Raw genomic sequence first — 21,082 nt, 5'->3', positions numbered from 1 at the left:
AAAATGTCTGCTATTTGAAAGTCGTGACATTGATCAAAGTCCACGTTAAGTTTTCTTGCCATTAGTATCAAGATTTGGAAAAGATCTGCTGCCTGATACTTTAAATATTGCCGACCTTTAACTGTAGCTCACAGTGTCTGAACAGTCACTGTTATCATTATCCTTTTATGTGTCTCCTTGAGCTCCATCTCCTTAACAGCACAAGCTGATCACAGCAATGTTTTCTTCAAAAGGAATCCCAGTGTGAAAAAATGGACAATTTCAAAGCGAAGCATCATATGCAGGTTGGAAGGAAAGTGCGAGTCGACATAATGGGCTTGGATCAGTGATCTCTTGAGCATGAGAACATTCATTATCTGAAAGAAGCACGGAGATGAGATTTTTGTCTATATTTATCAGTATTGAAAAGAAGCAGGGAGTTGAGATACTTTTGTCTATTCATCCTGCTATCTACAAAATCCTTTGCCTCTCAATGCCCAGCACCTTTCGTTCCAATTCTTTGCTCTGCAGGGAAGTCTTGGTTTCATTAATTCTCCGTGTTTTCAGCAAACATCTAATTCACCTCGCAGATCTGGCCGTGTCTTCTACTTATAAGTCATCCCATCGTGTTGACATCATGTTAGCAACTCAAGATAAGCTGTTTTATGTTGATGGAATGCATTCGAGTCAGTTTTCTAGATCAATATGTCGAGGAATCAACAAGGGAACAGGCTATTTTAGATCTAATATTTTGTAATGAGACAAGGTTAATTAGTAATCTTATAGTAATCTTATAGTAAATGATCCTCTGGGGAAGAATGATCATAATATGATAGAATTTCACATTGAGTTTGAAAGTTTGAGAGTGATGTCATTAAGTCGGAAACTAGGGTCTTAAATTTAAACAAAACCAATAACGTAGTTATGAGGATTGAGTTGGCTAAGGTAGTTTGGGAAATTAGATTTAAAATATGATGATAGATAAGCAATGGCGAACATTTAAAGAAATAATTTATAATTCCTCAACAAAATTACATTCCCTTGAGGGTTAAAAACTCCACCGGAAAAGTGGTCCAACCTTGGTTAATTGGAGAGATTAATGATATTTTAGGTTAAAAGAGGCTTATAATGTTGCCAAAAAGAATAGTAAGCCTGAGGATTAGGAGAGTTTTAGAAATCAGCAAAGGATGACCAAGAAATTGATAAATATGTATGAAGGAAGAGATTCGCGAAAGTAAACATGGGTCCCTTGGAGACAGAGACAGGAGAATTTATAATGGAGAATAAGGAAATGAAAGAGACGTTAAACAAGTATTTTGTATCTGTCGTCACAGTAGAGGACACAAAAATCATACCAGAAGTATTGGGGAACCAAGGTTCTGATGAGAGTGAGGAACCTAAAGCAATTAAGATTAGTAAATAAAAAGTACTGGAGAAATTAATGGGACTAAAAGCTGACAAATTCATTGGACCTGATGGCCGACATCCTAGGGTTTTAAAAGAGGTGGCTGCAGAGACAGTGGATGCATTGGTTTTATCTTCCACAGTTCCCATGATTCTAGAAAGGTCCCCATGGATTGGAAGGTACCAAATGTAACCCCTCTATTCAAGAAAGAGGGAGAGAGAAAACAGGGAACTACAGGCCATTTAGCCTGACAATAGTAGTCGGGAAATTGTGAGAATCTATTACTAGGGACGTGGTAACAGGGCAATTAGAAAATTATAATATGGTTAGGCACATGCAACACGGTTTTATGAAAGGGAATTCGTGTTTGACAACTCGAGAAGAGATTTTGAGGGTTCAGATAGCAGGATAGATAAGGGAGAACCAGTGGATATAGAATATTTGGATTTTCAAAAGGCATTCGATAAGGTGCCACACAAAAGTTTGTTGAACAAGATTAGGGTTCATGGGATTGTGGGTAATATATTAACATGGATTGGGGATTTGTTGACGTCGAGAAAACAGAAAATCGGAATAAACAGGTCATTTTCGAGTTGGCAGGTTGTAACTAGTGGGGTGCCGTGAAGATCAGTGCTTGGGCCTCAACTATATACAATCTATATTAATGACTTAGATGAGGGGACCGAGTGTAATGTATCCAAGTTTGCTGATGAGACAAAACTAGGTGGGAAAGTAAGCCGTGAGGAGGACGGAAAGAGGATGCAAAGTGATACAGACAGGTTAAGTGAGTGGGCGAGAAGTTGGCAAATGAAGTATAAAGTGGGGAAATGTGAGATTATTCACTTTGGTAGGAAGAATAGAAAAGCAGAATATCTTTTAAAAGGTGAGAGATTAAGAAATGCTGGTATTCAGAGGGATTTGTGTGTCCTTGTGCACGGATCACAGAAAGTTAACATGCAGGTGCAGCAAGCAATTAGGAAAACAAATGGTGTGTTGGCCTTTATTGCGAGGTGGTTGGAGAACAAGGATAAGGAAGTCTTGCTGTAATTATATAGGGCTTTGGTGAGACCACATCTGGAGTACTGTGTACAGTTTTGATCTCCTTACCTGGGAATGATACACTTGCCTTAGAGTGGGTGCAATAAAGGTTCACTAGATTGATTCCTGGGATGAGAGCGTTGTCCTGTGAGGAGAGATTGAGCAGAATGGGCCTATATTCTCTGCAGTTTACAATAATGAGGTGATCTCATTGAAACATGTAAAATTCTTAGAGGGCTTGACAGGGTAGATGCTGGGATGCTGTTTCCCCTGGCTGGAGAGTCCACAACTAATGGTTATAATCCCAAGATAAGGGGCCGGCCATTTAGTACAGAGATTTCTTCACTGCGAGGGTTGTGAACCATTGGAATTCTCCACCCCAGAGGGCTGTGGCTGCTGAGCCATTGAATAGATTAAAAACTGAGATGGATTGATTTTTGGACACGAAGGAACTCAAGGGATATGGGGATAGGTCGGGAAAGTGGATTTGAGGTCGAAGATCGGCGATGACCTCATCAAATGGCGGAGCAGGCTCGAGGGACTGAATGGCCAATTCTTGCTCCTTTCGCTGATGTTGGTCCGCTGGAAAAGCAGAACTTGCCAGCTGTTTTAAAACTTTTAGCCTGAACAGGGACTTGAACCCTGGACCCTCAGATCACTACCTGTTTTAAAAGTCTGATGCTCTACCGACTGAGCTATCCAGGCTCACTGTTAAATTAGTTTCCATCATACAGATTCATGGTGGGACTCAAAATTATCCCTGTCGCTGTCCAATGATGGGGAGTATCTCTTTGATACAATTTTCAGCAACATGTTTAGGAGAATCCTTGTTTCTGTTGAACATGATGTAAGAAACATGGACAGAGAACTCGTGATTTTACAATTCTTCTTGTCTGTACAAAATGTCTTGTCATTCGTTCGCAGCAAATAAAAATAAAACACTTTACCCAATGGTTCAAAAGCTAAACTTGTTCCACACGGGAGCTGGAAAAGGCCTCTCGAGATTTCAGCCGATCAACAATTGAAAGCTGAATAATTTCACCCGTTACACCGTGACACCAGGCAGCAGATTTGCCTCCCGAATTTTCCCTACACGAAACTTCAAACCGATGAATCCCTGCTTCACAGAAAGAAGAATTGTGTGTTTGGTTCTTCAGATTTAAAGATCTCGTGCCGGCCGCTTTACCATTTCAGCTCTCGCCAATCGCCCCCTCTCCCTCCTATAAACAAATAAACTCTCGCCTGCTATTGCAAGACGGGAGGCCAGAGGAGCCTCAGTGCCCACATGGGGACATGAAGAAGTCGATGTGTTATGGAACCGGTTGTACCTTGAACTCCGGTCAAAATGTTTCGAAGGTTCAACGACTTGAGATGGCGCTGGAGCTCACAACCCCAGCATTTCTCGAGTGTATAATTATTGTAGAAATAACGCGCGCTGACCGATTGCTCCACTGGAGCCGCGCACGGTCTGTGTCCCCAGTGCTCCCATCAAACAGCTTCATCCTCGGTCTCTCAATTATCGCTTCCTGATCTTTCCCACACAGAAGCCTCCAAACAAGAGGCGATTCGTTAAACATCAGCAGATCTTTAAAAGCTGTGGAATCTGAAACAAAACCCCAGACGATAAGAACTTTTAATTATATTATTGTTTACTTGAGGACAATTATTTTCATGGTACTTTAAGGAGGATTTGGGTAAAGTGGGAGCTGAAATTATGAAACTCTCTCTGGGCTGTCAGTGATTGGAGAGATGGGCGTTATTTCATTTGAAAACCGAGACTCGGAACTTCCTGATGGAGAAGTGTGAGAGAAGATTGTGGTTAGTGGCAGTTGCCGGGGAGATCCAGAGGAGAGGGAGAAAAGTCAAAGTCACAGCTGTGACAGCTCAAGTGCTCTGCTTATCTGTAATATTTAAAAAGTAATGTACAGTACAGGACAAACCAGTTTAGAATGTGACCGTGACAAGTAAATGTGACGACACGTTCTTGTTTCTGGGCTCATTGAGGTCGGGGTATAATTCTCGATGCGAGGTTCATATCCCGGCGAATCCCTAATTTGGCCCGGGACTTTTGATCTTGAGCTGCGGTTCAAACTTTTGCGAAGAGGGAAAAGAAGTCCCCAAATCACTCCACCTGAATCTCAAGCGCTTTCGGAAGAAATTCAGTTCAAACAATCAGGACTTTAAAGGCACCTCAATGACCTGCACTTTCATTGATCGAGCTTTCTTTGCAATTGCATTCGACCTTGAAACCGCTCTGGACTTTCATCTCACTGAAGCAGAGTGTGGCCGCTCTGTATCTGTGAGCATGTCGATGACGAGGTTCGCTCTGATATTGGTCGCTTTCAATTTTTAAAATTTCACTAAGCCTCAGGGAAAAGAAACCGAGAATCGAATTGTCCCTGTAAGTGATGAATTGAAGGGATTGGTGCTCCAAGCAGATCTGGAAAATGCGCAGTGCGGTCGCTCAGGAATTCCAAATCCACCCTCTCGCCACTCGGCGATCATATTAACTGAGCTTTACTCTGGCCCAGTGTCACCGCGCTGAAATCGAGTATTTCTCCGGCACGTTTCTCTTAACTTCACAGTTGCTGGTTTAAGAGTGAAGACCGGCTCGTTGGATTTTCACTCCTGCAAGTTTCAACCATTCATTTTGGACTGACTGTGGACAACTGTTCTATTGGTCACTGCAATCAAAAAGTTCAGCTCAATGAGTTACTGGTTCAGTGGGTGACTTCTTCACCTGTCTCGGTGGTGCTATCGGTTGGTGCAAAAGTTTGATGGTTCGAGCCCTAATTTTATTTTTCCTCAGGATTCATCGCCTCAAAGTTCCAGGGTTTCAATGTGTGTTTTGTCTGCAAGAAAATGTACCGTGATCATTGCCGGCTGAGCAGGGCTGATATTCCACCATTTACCCTGTTGTCGGAGAGCAGGCACATGAATCATATAAAGGAATGGAACATTGGCTTCACGGAAATCACAATTCATAACCCATTTATTTTAAACGGGTTTATTTTAAATGAGTTAACACCTGCCTTAAATGGAAGACTCAGGACTGTCACACAAACAGGTTAAATCTTCATAGAATAATTACCACAGTCATTTTTAGACTGGACGCCGCACGGCGACTTTGCTGTCAGTGAAGAGAGACGAGAAAGACCAAAGTGCCGTTTGCCCCTCTCAGTGTGGCCCTGAAGGACTGTGTCCAGGCTGAAGTTCTGTTCCCACCGGACAATCCTCCCCCCAGATTGTCCTTTCTGAGCTCCAGTCAGGTGATGCTAAACACTCAGGTGGGAAAGACCAAAATCTGCAACAAGGGTTTAAAACAAAGCTGATTTATTTAACAGATATCCAGAATATTAAACTCCAGCCCAGTTATAGGGCTTATTAACATCAGGAGAAACAAACCCCAACTGTCAGAATGAACATGGTTCAGTCCTGGATGGGATCAACAGCAGAATCCAACCCCTGTAATCACTTTTGAACTTCCTGGTGTCTCAGTACGTGTGATGACTGAGTGAATCCCTTCCCACACACGGAATCATAGAATCAGAGAAAGCTACAGCACAGAAGGAAGCCATTCGGCCCATCGTGTCTGTGACGGCCGAAAAAGAGCTATCCAGCTTAATCCCACTTTCCAGGGCTTGGTCCGTAGCCCTGTCGGTTACCGCACTTCAAATGCACATCCATGCACTTTTGAAATGAGTTGAGGTTTTCTGCCTCGACCACCCTTTCAGACAGTGAGTTCCAGACCCCGACCACCCTGTCCGCTTCTGTGTATCCTCGAACTTTATCACTGCTATCCGGAGGTCTAGGAGACAACCATTCGCTCCTCTATGACATAAATCGTGAATTATACCCTGACCCCGACGAGCCCAGAAACAAGAACGTGTCCTTAAATTAAAGTGTTACAGACACATTCTGTGAGAGGTCTGTCTGTGTGATGAAATGGTGTTTTTGAACAGTCATTCTGATATCGGTTTCCTCCTCAAACCTCAACAAATACCAATTCCAAAGTGTGACTTTGTCGCTGAATTCCACAAATGAGGTAAAAATAATAAATTACACAAAACACTGCTGGGAGTTGAACCCAGGATCGCCTGTTTACAAGACAAATGCTTTAACCAACTAAACCACAGCACCAATTCACAGCACCTGTTCCCCACCTCGTCTCACTAATATCGATCAGCGACACGTTACTGTCTGTTCGAAGCACAGACCGTTTTATCTTTGTCTGTTTCCCTTGTCCGTTTACCTGTGCATCCTGATACTGCCTGCATTTCTCGCTGTGTTTATCTTTGTGTATCCATCAGTGTGTTGATACACGGATGATTAAGTGTGCTTGTGTTTGTTACATTAAATAAATTCGGGGTTCAGACAATTCGGGGTTCAGACAATTCTCGCTCTGACATTGGAGAACTATTGAGTCATAGAGTTACACAGCACGGATAGAGGCCCTTCGGCCCATCATTGAGCCGAACTTTACAGCAAAGTGTTGTTTATTGTGGTGCTGAAACGAAAAAACCGAAGAGGTCCAAAAAGGGAAAAGGAGCAAAAACTTGTGAGGGAAAATAACGACAACAATCAAGGTATTTACAGGTATATTAAGAGAAAGAAGGGTGACTAAGAGTAATGTGGGACCCTTAAAGACAGATGGAGGTGATATTGTAATTGAAAATCAGGAAATGGCAGAGTTGCTAAATATTTACTTTGCATCGGTCTTCATAGAAAAGGATGAGGCGAACATAGCAGAGACACGAGGAAAACTGTAAATAAATCAAGGGGATTCAGTGTAAATAAAATAATGGCAGTGGAGAAAATAATGAGATTAAAGATTGTCAAATCTCCAGGACCTGATGTTTACCATCCCAGGGGAATAAGAGGAATAGGTAAGGAACTATGATCGATCAAAACTCTCTTGATTTAGGAATTGTTGCTTTAATTGAAACATTGTCAATGTCACTCCATTATTTCGATGGGTCGGAGAGATAAAGTTGGAAATTCTAGGCCTATCAGTCTGACGCCTGTTGTGGGGAAGTTACCAGTATCCGTTATTGGGGAAAGAATGACTGAGCACTTGGATAAATATGGAGTAATCAGAGAGAGCCAGCATGGATTTGTAAAGGGGAAGTCAAGTCTAACAAAGCTCGTTGAACTTTTTGAAGATGTAACTAACGTGCTCGATAATGGAGTGTCTCTGGGTGTGAGATGGACATTGTCTTCCAAAGGCATCCAATAAGGGACCACATAAGAGACTGTCAACAAAAATGAGAGTGCGTGGAATTTAAGGCAACCTATTGCAATGGGTCGGGAGTTGGTTAGAAGGTGGGAGGCAGAGGCCCGGGATAATAAGGGATGTACTCAAATTGGCCGGATGTGATCAGTTCTGGGGCATCAGCTTTTTCCGATATGTATAAATGACGGAGATGAAGGAATAGAGAGCCGAACACTCACGTTTGTCGCTGACATTGAGTTAGGAGGCGCAGTGAGTAGTGTAGATGGGAGCATAAAGTTACAAAGGGAAATTGATAGATTCAGTGAGTTGGTAAAACTGTGTCAGATGGAGCTTACATAGAATTACATCGAATGTACATCACAGAAACAGGCAATTCGGCCCAACTAGACTATACCGGTGTTTATGCTGCAGACGAGCCTCCTCCAACCCCTCTTCATCTAACCCTATGAGCAAACTCTAATATTCCCTTCTCCTCTATGTGCTTATCCAGCTTCCCCGTAAATGCATCCATTCTATTCGCCTTAACTACTCCTTGTGGTGGTGAGTTGAACAGTCTAACGACTCTCTGGGGAAGTCTGTTTCTCTTGAATGCCAGATTGGATACATTAGTGACTGGATTATATTCATGGCCCCAATGTTTTGGAGTCCCCACTCCCACAAGAGCGAACGCCTTGTCTATGCCTCACCTATAAAGCCCTCACATAATCTTAAAGCCCGATATCAGGTCACCCTCAGCCTCCTCTTTTCTATACAGAAGAGCCCCAGCCTGTTCAAACTTTCAATATGGGGAAGTATCGGGTCATCTACTTTGGACGGAAGCAATATTGATCAGAGTATTTTCTAAATGTTGAGAAGCTCGGAACTATGGAGGAGCAGAGAGATTTAGGGATCGAAGTACAGAAATCACAAAAAGCCAGTGGACTGCTGAAAAAATAATTTTAAAGTCTAATGTGATGTTGGCCTTTATCTCAAGGGAGCTGGAATTCAAAGACATGGAAATATGTTCCAGATAGAAAGCTCTGGTGAGACCCCATTTAAAGTATTGCATTCAGTTCTGGGCACACCCCTCAGGAAAGACATATTGGCCGTGGAGGGGATGCAGCGCAGTTTCACCAGAATGATGCCGGGGCTAAAATGGTTAAATTATGAGGGCAAGTTGCGTGGACAAGGTTTGTATTTCCTCGTGTACAGAGGATTAAGTGGTGATGTAATTCAGGTGTTGAAGGTGATTCAATGATCCAATGGTGGGTGTGTGAGTTGGTGCTGAATCGGTCCCTTTCAGTGAAGAGAGGGTCAGCGGGCGCCTGACAGACACGGCTCGGAACGGGACTCGCTTCTCTCCGGCGGCAGCGGCTGGTTCAGAGAGATCTCTCTGTCTGCTGCTGTTACTCCGCCTCCCGCACTCTGGGAGAACCGCGGAGCTCGGTCCTCATTTTTCTCTTATGGATCCGGCTCCATCCGTTTACTGTTGACGGGAGTGCGTCTGATACCAAGTCAGTCAGAAGCGGGTGCAAATCACAACATCGGCACAGGCCCAAGGACTGGGGACTGGTTTGATATTGGGTCCTTTTTAAGGGACCGGCTGTAGAATGTTTGTATAATAATAATGATCAGAATTAACTTTGATACAATGAAGTTTTTTTCAGTTATTTCCCATTTCCACCCTCACCAGTTTTATACAGTAACAGGTAACAATGTTTGAGGGATGTGATGTCCAGTGTTGGTGGAATCAGTGTAATTTAACTTGATACATTGAAGAATCTCTTGTCTATCCCAGGCTCTTACCTTAGGTTTAGACCCTCACCTGGTTTAAAATTGGTCACTCACTGATATAAATAAACCAGTAACAACCCCGAAACCTCAGCGGGGATATTTGTTCCGATACTTAGTGACGGTCCCAATTTCCACTGAAATTCTCAATCAGCAAATCCCAGAGGCTGTTTCGGGTTTGACAAACTGTGAAACAGATTGTTTTAAAAGCCGGAAAGAGGGAAAAACTGGTGGTTGATCTGAAGTGTTATACATCATCTCTTTCTGTTTCAGATTTACAATTTCTCTTTGTGTGTTACTGACAGGAGAGGCTATAACGGAGCCCAGTGACTGGGTAACGAGCTGCACTGAGTCATTGGCCTGTGTTACAGACTGGCTCGTTGGACCTGCTCATTTCGTGAACTCGCTGGTGTCTCAGCACGTGTGATGACTGAGTGAATCCCTTCCCACACACGGAGCAGGTGAACAGTCTCTCAACCAATGGGCATGCGTTGATGTGTCAGCAGTTCATTTCGACTTTTAAAGCTCTTCTCACAGTCACTGCATGAAAAGGTCACTCAATAGTGTCAACAAGTTAATGTTTCAGAAGGTGGGATGATCGAGTGAATCTCTTCCCACACACGGAGCAGGTGAACAGTCTCTCCCCAGTGTGAGTGCGTCAATGTCTCAGTCGTTCGTTTCTGATTTTAAATCTCTTCCCACAGTCAGAACATTTAAAGGTCTCTCAGTGTGAACGCGCTGGTGTTTCAGCAGGGTCGATGACTGAGTGAATCTCTTCCCACACACTGAGCAGGTGAACGGCCTCTCCGCAGTGTGAACTCGCTGGTGTGTCAGCAGGGTCGATGACTGAGCGAATCCCTTCCCACACACTGAGCAGGTGAACGGCCTCTCCCCAGTGTGAACTCGCTGGTGTTTCAGCAGGGTGGATGACCAAGTGAATCCCTTCCCACACACTGAGCAGGTGAACGGCCTCTCCCCAGTGTGAACTCGCTGGTGTGTCAGCAGGGTCGATGACTGAGTGAATCCCTTCCCACACACTGAGCAGGGGAACGGCCTCTCCCCAGTGTGAACTCGCTGGTGTGTCAGCAGGGTCGATGACTGAGCGAATCCCTTCCCACACACGGAGCAGGTGAACGGCCTCTCCCCAGTGTGAACTTGCTGGTGTGACAGAAAGTGTGATGACAGAGCGAATCCCTTCCCACACACGGAGCAGGTGAACGGCCTCTCCCCAGTGCGAGCACGATGGTGTCTCAGCAGTTCAATTTTGCTTTTAAACCTCTTCTCACAGTCAGAACATTTAAAAGGTCTCTCATCAGTGTGAAGTCGCTGGTGTGTCAGCAGGTTTGATGACTGAGTGAATCCCTTCCCACACACGGAGCAGGTGAACGGCCTCTCCCCAGTGTGAACTCGCTGGTGTGTCAGCAGGGCGGATGACTGAGTGAATCCCTTCCCACACACGGAGCAGGTGAACGGCCTCTCCCCAGTGTGGGTACGTTGGTGTGTCAGCAGATTCCTTTTGCATTTAAACCTCATCTCACAGTCAGAACATTTAATAGGTCTCTCCCCAGTGTGAACTCGCTGGTGTGTCAGGAGGCCGGATGACTGAGCGAATCCCTTCCCACACACGGAGCAGGTGAACGGCCTCTCCCCAGTGTGACGGCGTCGATGAGTTTCCAGCTCTGAAGGGTAATTGAATCCCTTCCCACAGTCCCCACATTTCCACGGTTTCTCCGTGGTCCGGGTGTCCTTGTGTCTCTCCAGGTTGGACGATCAGTTGAAACCTCGTCCACACACAGAACACGTGTACGGTTTCTCCCCACTGTGGACGGTGCGGTGTTTTTTCTGGCTGTGTAACTGGTTAAAGCTCTTTCCACAGTCAGTGCACTGGAACACTCTCATTCGGGTGTGTGTGTCTCGGTGCTTTTCCACTCACACTGATGTTTGAAATCTTCTCCCACAGATAGAACAGACAAACATTTCTCCTTCCACATTCAAAGGCCGATGATATTCAGGTCCTGATGAATCGAGTGACTCTGTCAGATCTTGACGTGATCTTTGGTTTGAGTTTCCCTCTGCAAATCCTCCCCTGTAAAAGAAGTTTATGAAAGTTATCACTGAAATTACAAGATAGAAATTCAGATCAGATAGCTCTACTTTCTATGGAACATTATTTCCTCTCTCATTACTCAAAGCTGTAAATCCCCGTCCCACACACTCTCCCTCCTCCCTGTGCTGAAATCCAAACCCATCGCATCATCTTTCAGTGGCCCGAAACCATGAGTGAAAGTGTGAGAGAGTGAGTGTGAGAGTGAATGTGAGAGAGTGCGAGAGTGAAAGAGTGTGAGAGTGAATGTGAGAGAGTGTGAGTACAGCAGGCAGAACAGTAATTGAACAGTGGGAGGTCTTCAAGGAGGAGTTGGTTTGGGTACAGAGTGGACAGATTCCCACGAGGAGGAAAGAAATGGCATCCAAAGCTCGAGCTCCCTGGATGACTGAAGATATAGAGATCACCATTTCTCCTTCATTTACAGACGCTCCCCGACCGATCACCATTTCCCTTCATTTACAGACGCTCCCTGACCGATCCCCATTTCCCCTTCATTTACAGACGCTCCCTGACCGATCACCATTTCTCCTTCATTTACAGACGCTCCCTGACCGATCCCCATTTCCCCTTCATTTCCCGGCGGGTAGTGAGGGGGGGATAATGTTCACTGTTTTATATTCGGGTCTGGGGCCGCACTCGGGGTTTGTAAAGCCTGAGCCTGGGCCTGAGCCCGGACCCGGGCCCCGGGGTTTATTGAGCCTCTTGCTCCGATCCTCTGACCTGCACCGAACGCGCTCCTCCCGCAGCCTCGACTGGCCGCGCATGCTCAGGACACACTGACCGGTAATGAGGCACTACTGCGCCTGCGTGCTGGGCTCCACTGATTGAGATAGGGCACAATCTGTATCGCGCTGCATGCTGGGTGATGCAGCCGCCATTGATGATCTTAATATCAGGCCGAAAAACAAAGACATTGGAAACAGGGAGAGCGCGTTTGGTCCAAGGATAATAAAATAAACTGAAACCCCAGCTCTTTGTGCCATTTAAACCGGCACAAACACACTGCGTCGAAGCTCCCCCACTTTGGAGAAATCCAGAAAATATTTTTTACGGTAACCTTTATTAATTTCGTTTTATTAAATGTTGCAACTGACGGGTTCAATTAATGTAAGGAATCTTACAACACCAGTTATAGTCCAACAATTTTATTTTAAAATCACAAGCTTTCGGAGATGATCCCCTTCGTCAGGTGAATGAGTGAAAGGTTCTCAAATCGCATATCTTCCATTAGGCTGGGACACCATCACACCAATCAAAAGGTGTCGTTGGTGTTCAGACAGATGAGCCACGGTGAACAGCACGTCCCAGTACACTGGAGAACAGCGTCCACGACACCACACAACCCTGCCACGCAACCTCTGCAAGACATGCCAGATCATCGACACGGAGACCACCATCACACGAGAGGACACCACCCACCAGGTACATGGTTCATACTCCTGTGACTCGGCCAACGTTGTCTACCTCATACGTTGCAGGAAAGGATGCCCCGGAGCATGGTACATTGGCGAGACCATGCAGACACTGCGACAACGGATGAACGGACACCGCGCAACAATCGCCAGACAGGAGGGTTCCCTCCCAGTCGGGGAACACTTTAGCAGTCAAGGACATTCAGCCTCCGATCTTCGAGTAAGCGTTCTCCAAGGCGGCCTTCGAGACACACGACGACGCAAAATCGTCGAGCTGAAATTGATAGCCAAGTTCCGCACCCATGAGGACGGCCTCAACCGGGATCTTGGGTTCATGTCACGCAACACGTAACCCCACCAGCAAGGGGGAAAAAAAGTTATCTGTTTTTAATAATCTCTCTCTCTCTCTGCCTTTCGGGTCTCTTTCTCTCTGTCTGTGTAATTTGACACAATGTGTATTCAGTATACTGGGACCTACTGTTTTCCGTGGTGAACCTGTCTGAACACCAACGACACCTTTGATTGGTGTGATGGTGTCCCAGCCTAATACAAGATATGCGATTTGAGAACCTTTCACTCACTCACCTGGCGAAGGAGATAATCTCCGAAAGCTTGTGATTTTAAAATAAAATTGTTGGACTATAACTGGTGTTGTAAGATTCCTTACATTTGTCCAGTTTCCTGGGTCAGCGGCCATTAGTCACGGTGGGCCCCTGATGGAAATTCCACCGGCGAGCAGCAGCCCAGCGGCCCCCGGGAAATTTGTAATAACTTTCAAAAGGGAACAGGACAAATATTTGAAGGGGAGAAATTTGCAGGACCGCGGGGAAAGAGGGACTAATTGGACAGCTCTTTCAAAGAGCCAGCACAGGCACGATGGGCTGAACGGCCTCCTCCTGTGCTGTAAGATCCTATGAGGTTCAAGGTGCAGCATCGACAGGGTGGAGCGGCTGTCACCAGCTCTGCCTGATGACCATCAGGTGAAGTCCAACACAGTGAAGGAAATGCAGCCCCCAGTGCACTCTCCCTCCCTGCAGCATTCCTCCAGGAATCCACTCGACACTGTGCAGCATCACACCGGCAAATGAGTTGGAGAGGAACTTCTACAAACGTTAGATTTTTCCCAAAGAAGTTCGGACGTTTGTCTCTCTCTCTCTCTCCTGGGGAGCGACGGGGCCGGGTGGAATTAATCCCAGTACCTTCCGAAAACAATCAATCAATCATCGAAAGCTCAGGGCAGCGAACACTATTGGTCCCACCTCCTGATCCAGGGCATGTCTGAGGATACTGATTGTTTCCAGGACTCCCTCAGACTGGTCTGAAACACCGACCGTGGGCCAATTACTGACTGCAATGCTACGAATTAAAACACAACCTGCAGTTGAAACATTCAAAGCACCCCATTTAATATAAAGAGACATTATTGTAAATTAACCCCACCCACTGAACACTCTCCAGGCACAGACACACACACACGGGCCAGCGTTTTACACACACACACACATCGTCGTTACTCAATGAGCTTCTTGGCTTTGAAGAAGCGTCGCAGGTAGAAGACCTGCCAGGTGGCCAGGCCGACGAGGCAGCACATGGAGAAGATGCTGAAATACAGGACACGAGCACTGGTGGACTCTGCACGGAGGGAGAGAGAGAGAGAGGGGCTCATCAAACAGGTTGGAGGAGTGGATTCAATCTGCACTAAGATCACTTCACTGAAGGCAGCCCTCCCTCTTCCTTTCACCTTGCTGCCCCGAGCACCGTTTCCCTGCTCCTGGGTCACTGCTGCTCCAAGTCTGCCCTTTGGTCGATGCCTGGGGTCACTCCCTCCCCCGAACCCCCATCCTGGATCCTCTCTCGCGAAACAGCTCAGGTGAGAGCAGGGACATGGAAGGCCTTTCATGGGAGCGTCACTCTGTCCACAACTGACACCCTGTCCCTTCCTAACAGGTCAATCCCACCACCGAGAATCTTACAGCACAGGAGGCCTCTCGGCCCATCGTGCCTGTGTTGGCTCTTTGAAAGAGCTGTCCCATTAGTCCCACTCCCCTGCCCTTTCCCCATAGCCCTGCAAATGTTTCCTTTCAGTGTTTATCCAATTCCCTTTTGAAAGTAATTATTAAATCTGCTTCCACCGCCCTTTCAGGCAGCTCATTCCAGATCATAACTCGCTGCGTACAAATAAAACCCTCATCGCCATCTGGTTCTTTTGCCAATTACCTTAAATCTGTGTCCTCTGGTTACCGACCCTTCTGCCACTGGAAATAGTTTCTCCTTATTTAATCTATTAAAACTCTTCATAATTTTGAACACCTCTATTAAATCTCCCCGTAACCTTCTCTGCTCTAAAGAGAACAATCCCAGTTTCTCCACATAACTGAAATCCCTCATCCCTGGTACCATTCTAGTAAATCTCCTCTGCACCCTCTCCAAGGCCATGACATCCTTCCTAAAGTGTGGTGCCCAGAATTGGACACAATACTCCAGCTGAGGCCGAACCAGTGTTTTCGAAAGGTTCAGTATAACTTCCTTGCTTTCGTAATCTATGCCTCTATTAATAAAGCCCAGGATCCTGTATGCTTTTTTTTTTTTTAACAGCCTTCTCAATTTGCCACCTTCAAAGATTTGTGTCTGTGCACTCCCCAGGTCTCTCTGTTCCTGCATTCCCTTTAAAATTGTACCATTTAGTTTATATTGCCTCTCCTCATTCTTCCGACCAAAATGTATCACTTCTCTGGGTTAAATTTCATCTGCCATGTCTGCCCATTCCACCAGTCTATGTCCTCCTGAAGTCTGTTACTATCCTCCACATTGTTTACTACATTTCTGAGTTTCGTATCATCTGCAAAGTTTGAAATACCCTGAATACCCAAGTGCAAGTCATTAATATATATCAAAAAGAGCAGTGGTCCTAATACTGACCCCTGGGGAACACCACTGTATATTTCCCTCCAGTCTGAAAAACAACCGTTCATCACTACTCTCTGCTCTCTGTCCCTTAGCCAATTTTGTAACCATGCAGCCACTGTCCCTTTAATCCCAGGGGCTTCAAATGATCCCTTCTGTCTCTGGATCCCGTTTATACCGTCCTTCCCCAAAAACTTATTCCACAACTCTGCCCTCTGGTGTCGAAAGGTCCCAGCCCTCTGACTCCAACTCCCTGGTTTAGATGAGTGGAGGCCTCCAGCCCATGGAGCACCCCATCTAACGGCCCATGAAAGGACTCTGTGTTTTCCCTCTGCTACCCGACTGAGAGCCTCCCCTCCGGGTGTTCCATCCTGCCCACACTCGCCCCAGTTTGTACACACGTTCCCTTATCCTGCAGTCAAACTTGGAATGAAAATATGCAGAATCTTATCTGCCTCTACAAGGCCCCCTTGTCAGAAGGTCGTGGGTTCGAGCCCCACTCCAGAGACTCGAGCACCTAATCCAGGCCGACACTCCCAGTGCAGTACTGAGGGAGTGCCGCACTGTCTGAGGTGCCGTCTTTCCGATGAGACGTTAAACTGAGTCCCTGCCTGCCCCTCTCAGGTGGACGTAAAAGATCCCACGGACACGAATGGGAGAAGAGCAGAATTCTCCCCTGGGTGTTCTGGCCAATATTTATCCCTCAACCAACGCCACTAAAACACAGATTATCTGGTCATTATCACAACGCTGTTTGTGGGATCTTGCTGTGTGCAAATTGGCTGCCCGTTCCCTAAATTGCAACAGTGACTACACTTCAAAATAGTACATTACTGGCTATAAAGTGATCTGGGACGTCTCGAGGTCGTGGAAGGGGCGAAATAAATGTACGTTTTTTAAAAAAAACGAAGTCCCTTTGACACTGGGGATCAGTCCTGCAGTCCTTTTAACCCCTGGCCCCTGGTACCCAAGCCCTAGACCACCCCTCTTTACTCCGAGGGCGAGTGGAGGGCAGTTGGGGCAAGGGATGCTTTGCCACAAAGTGCCTGAAGCAGAGCCCACTGCATCTTTCACAGGACGACTGGATAACCGTATGAAGCTGAGGCTCGTGCTATGGGGGAGAGAAGGGGAGAGGGGCTTATGTCCCGGGAGGTGGAGGGAGCTAAAACCCACAAACTTCTGACTCGGAGGGGTGAGTGACGCTGACCGAGGAACGAGACAGGGTCCCCGAGACCGGAAGCAGTAAGTGGAGAAGGGGCGGGTGTTGCAGACTGAAGCCTGTGCTGGGTGCTCCTACCATTGGTGTCTCTCATCTCTTCCTCTCGCTGCTTCATGTCGGCAAAGTCATTGACGATCGACTCTGACAGATCCTCCAATCGTCGCAGCTCCACCTCAAGTGGCTTCAGCTTCTCCGCCTTGGCGATCTGGGCAGGGAGAGAGAGAGAGAGAGAGACGGTCTGTAAGATCGGACAAAGATGTAGTAAATCCATTGTTGACTTGAGAGACCCACACTACAGAAAGGATATTGAAGCACTGGAGGCGAGGGGAGGAGATGTAGAGAGGGACGAGGTTCTTAACACTCCCAATCTTGTTTCTTGATATCACGTGGAGTGAATCAAATTGGCTGAAGACTGGCTTCTGTGATGGTGGGGATGTCGGGAGGAGGCCGAGATGGATCATCCACTCAGCACTTCTGGCTGAAGATGGTTGCAAACGCTTCAGCCTTGTTTTTGCACTCACGTGCTGGACTCCGCCATCATTGAGGATGGGGATGTTTACAGAGCCTCCTCTTTCCGTTAGTTGTTTAATTGTCCACCACCATTCACGACTGGATGTGGCAGGACGACAGAGCTTTGATCTGATCCGTTGGTTGTGGAATTGCTTAGCTCTGTCTATAGCATGTTGCTTCTGCTGTTTACCATGCATGTAGTCCTGTGTTGTAGCTTCACCAGGTTGGCACCTCAGATACGTCTGGTGGTGCTCCTGGCATGCTCTTCTACACTCCTCATTGAACCAGGGTTGATCCCCTCGCTTGTTGGTAATGGTGGAGTGAGGAAAATGTCGGGCCATGAGGTTACAGATTGTGCTGGAATACAATTCTGCTGCTGCTGATGGCCCACAGCGCCTCATGGATGCCCAGTTTTGAGCTGCGAGATCTGTTCTGAATCTATCCCATTTAGCACGGTGGTAGTGCCACACAACACTTTGGATGGTGTCCTCAGTGCGAAGACGGGACTTCGTCTCCACGAGGACTGTGCGGTGGTCACTCCTACCAATACTGTCATGGACAGATGCATCTGTGACAGGTAGATTGGTGAGGGCAAAGTCAAGTAGGTTTTTCCCTCGTGTTGGTTTGCTCATCACCTGCCGCAGGCCCAGTCTGGCAGCTATGTTGCGAACAGTCCTTTTATACTTGTTTTAACTGTCTGATTCACTTGTTTTATTCCTTATGCTATCTGCACTTGTGAAGAGAACTCTTATTTGGGCAACAGACCTACTGGACCACATCTAGAATATACTGTGTGCAGTTTTGGTCTCCTTATTTAAGGAAGGACATAATTGCTTTGGAGGCGGTTCAGAGAAGGTTCACTCGACTGATTCCTGGGATGAGGGGGTTATCTTATGAGGAAAGGTTGGACAAGTTGGGCCTGGACAGGCTGGAGTTTAGAAGAATGAGAGGTGATCTTATTGAAAATATAAGATCGTGAGGAGACTAGAAGGGGTAGATGCTGAGAGGATGTTTCCCCTTGTGGGAGAGACGAGAACTGGGGGACCACAGTTTAAAAATAAATGGTCTCCCATTTAAGACGGAGATGAGGAAAAACTTTTTCTCTCAGAGGGTCGTGAGTCTATGGAACTCCCTTCCCCAGAGAGCGGTGGAGGCCGGGTCAGTGAATATTTTTAAGGCTGAGTTAGATAGATTCCTGATTAACAGGGGAGTCAAAGGTTATAGCAGGTCGATGGGAAAGTAGGGTTGAGGTCATAATGAGATCAGCCATGATCTTATCAAATGGCAGAGGGGCCGAATGGCCTACTCCTGCTCTTAATTCGTAGGTTCTGATGCTGTTTTTCTCACTTCTTAAAAATATCACACTTGTTTTTCATCACTGCTGTATTATTTTTTAATCAGTTATTTTATTATTTCCTGTATTTTTTGATGAACCTGAAGTATTTATATTACCTGTGACACTATTTGTGACCTGGACTTTGTTCTCATCCCTTTTTCTTATCAGTGAGCTATTTTCACTTTTATTATTATTTCTGCCCGAGCCCTCCCCGTACCCCAGGACCCCCCCCTCGGACTCACTCACCCGGGGGCAGGCGGCTCTCGAAGCAGATCTCAAACATGTCGTAGTCGTCAGTGGTGAAGGCGAATTTGCCCTTAGTCGCCTCCTCCTGAGAGTACAGGATGTGGCCGGAGGAGTCCGTCACCTGGGGGAGGGGAAACAGAGAGGTTACACCCTGGCTCCAGCCCGGAACTGTCCCCCACAGCTCCCTCCCCACACCACCCTCCCAATGGTGGAAAGGTACAAAAAGATCATTAAAAAGGATAATGGAACGTTGGCCTTTATCTCGAGGGCTGGAATACAAAGAGGTGGAAGTTATATTACAGCTGGACAGAGCTCTGGTCAGACCCCATCTGGAGACACTGCGTCCAGTTCTGGGCACCGTCCCCTCAGGAAGGATATATCGGCCTTGGAGGGGGTGCAGTGCAGATTCACCAGAATAACACCGGGGCTAAAAGGGTTAAATTACGAGGACAGGTTGCAGAGAGGAGGCTTGTATTCCCTCGAGTGTAGAAGATTAAGGGGTGATCGAATCGAGGGGTTTAAGATGATTAAAGGATTTGATGGGGTCGATAGAGAGAAACTATTTCCTCTGGTGGGGGGAGTCCAGAACAAGGGGGAATAATCTTAAAATTAGAGCCCGGCCGTTCAGGGGTGATGTCAGGAAGCATTTCTTCACACAAAGGGGAGTGGGAATCTGGAACTCTCTCCCCCGGAAAAGGGGGAGGCCGGGGGTCAATTGAAAATTTCAAAACTGAGATTGATGGATTTTTGTTGGGTGAGGGGATTAAAGGGAATGGAACCAAGGGGGGAAATGGAGTGAAATACAAATCAGACATGGTCGGACTGAATGGGGGGACATGGTCGGACTGAATGGGGGGACATGGTCGGACTGAATGGGGAACAAGGTCGGACTGAATGGGGGACAAGGTCGGACTGAATGGGGAACAAGGTCGGACTGAATGGGGAACAAGGTCGGACTGAATGGGGGACATGGTCGGAGTGAATGGGGGACAAGGTCGGACTGAATGGGGAACAAGGTCGGACTGAATGGGGGACAAGGTCGGACTGAATGGGGAACAAGGTCGGACTGAATGGGGAACAAGGTCGGACTGAATGGGGGACATGGTCGGACTGAATGGGGGACAAGGTCGGACTGAATGGGGAACAAGGTCGGACTGAATGGGGGACAAGGTCGGACTGAATGGGGAACAAGGTCGGACTGAATGGGGGACATGGTCGGACTGAATGGGGAACAAGGTCGGACTGAATGGGGGACAAGGTCGGACTGAATGGGGAACAAGGTCGGACTGAATGGGGAACAAGGTCGGACTGAATGGGGAACAAGGTCGGACTGAATGGGGGACATGGTCGGACTGAATGGGGGACATGGTCGGACTGAATGGGGGACAAGGTCGGACTGAATGGGGGACAAGGTCGGACTGAATGGGGGACAAGGTCGGACTGAATGGGGAACAAGGTCGGACTGAATGGGGAACAAGGTCGGACTGAATGGGGAACAAGGTCGGACTGAATGGGGGACAAGGTCGGACTGAATGGGGAACAAGGTCGGACTGAATGGGGGACAAGGTCGGACTGAATGGGGAACAAGGTCGGACTGAATGGGGGACAAGGTCGGACTGAATGGGGAACAAGGTCGGACTGAATGGGGAACAAGGTCGGACTGAATGGGGAACAAGGTCGGACTGAATGGGGGACAAGGTCGGACTGAATGGGGAACAAGGTCGGACTGAATGGGGGACAAGGTCGGACTGAATGGGGAACAAGGTCGGACTGAATGGGGAACAAGGTCGGACTGAATGGGGGACAAGGTCGGACTGAATGGGGGACAAGGTCGGACTGAATGGGGAACATGGTCGGACTGAATGGGGGACATGGTCGGACTGAATGGGGAACAAGGTCGGACTGAATGGGGAACAAGGTCGG

The 21,082-nt window shown here is 47.0% G+C and overlaps 1 protein-coding gene and 1 non-coding gene across 2 annotated transcripts in view; both read right to left on the bottom strand.

Moving 5' to 3' along the window:
* Positions 1-3,042: 3,042 nt before the first annotated feature.
* Positions 3,043-3,127, bottom strand: trnak-uuu (transfer RNA lysine (anticodon UUU)). Its single transcript is given in 2 exon segments — positions 3,043-3,078; positions 3,091-3,127. It is a non-coding gene; the product is annotated as a tRNA-Lys (tRNA).
* Positions 3,128-5,738: 2,611 nt separating this feature from the next.
* LOC137313957 (zinc finger protein 551-like) overlaps positions 5,739-21,082 on the bottom strand; it is a 19,479-nt gene continuing 4,135 nt past the window's right edge. The window contains exons 2-4 of the mRNA XM_067979655.1: positions 19,160-19,280; positions 17,146-17,272; positions 5,739-11,511 (exon numbers count right to left, since the gene is read on the bottom strand). Of these exons, the coding sequence (XP_067835756.1) occupies positions 10,092-10,958 (867 nt within the window). The 5' untranslated portion in view covers positions 10,959-11,511; positions 17,146-17,272; positions 19,160-19,280 and the 3' untranslated portion in view covers positions 5,739-10,091. The remainder of the gene's footprint in view (positions 11,512-17,145; positions 17,273-19,159; positions 19,281-21,082) is intronic.

This window comes from Heptranchias perlo, unplaced genomic scaffold, assembly GCF_035084215.1.
Source record: "Heptranchias perlo isolate sHepPer1 unplaced genomic scaffold, sHepPer1.hap1 HAP1_SCAFFOLD_495, whole genome shotgun sequence".
Classification (NCBI taxonomy): domain Eukaryota; kingdom Metazoa; phylum Chordata; class Chondrichthyes; order Hexanchiformes; family Hexanchidae; genus Heptranchias; species Heptranchias perlo.
Note: the sequence above shows the minus strand (reverse complement) of the source record. Positions and strands in the feature narration are given on the sequence as shown.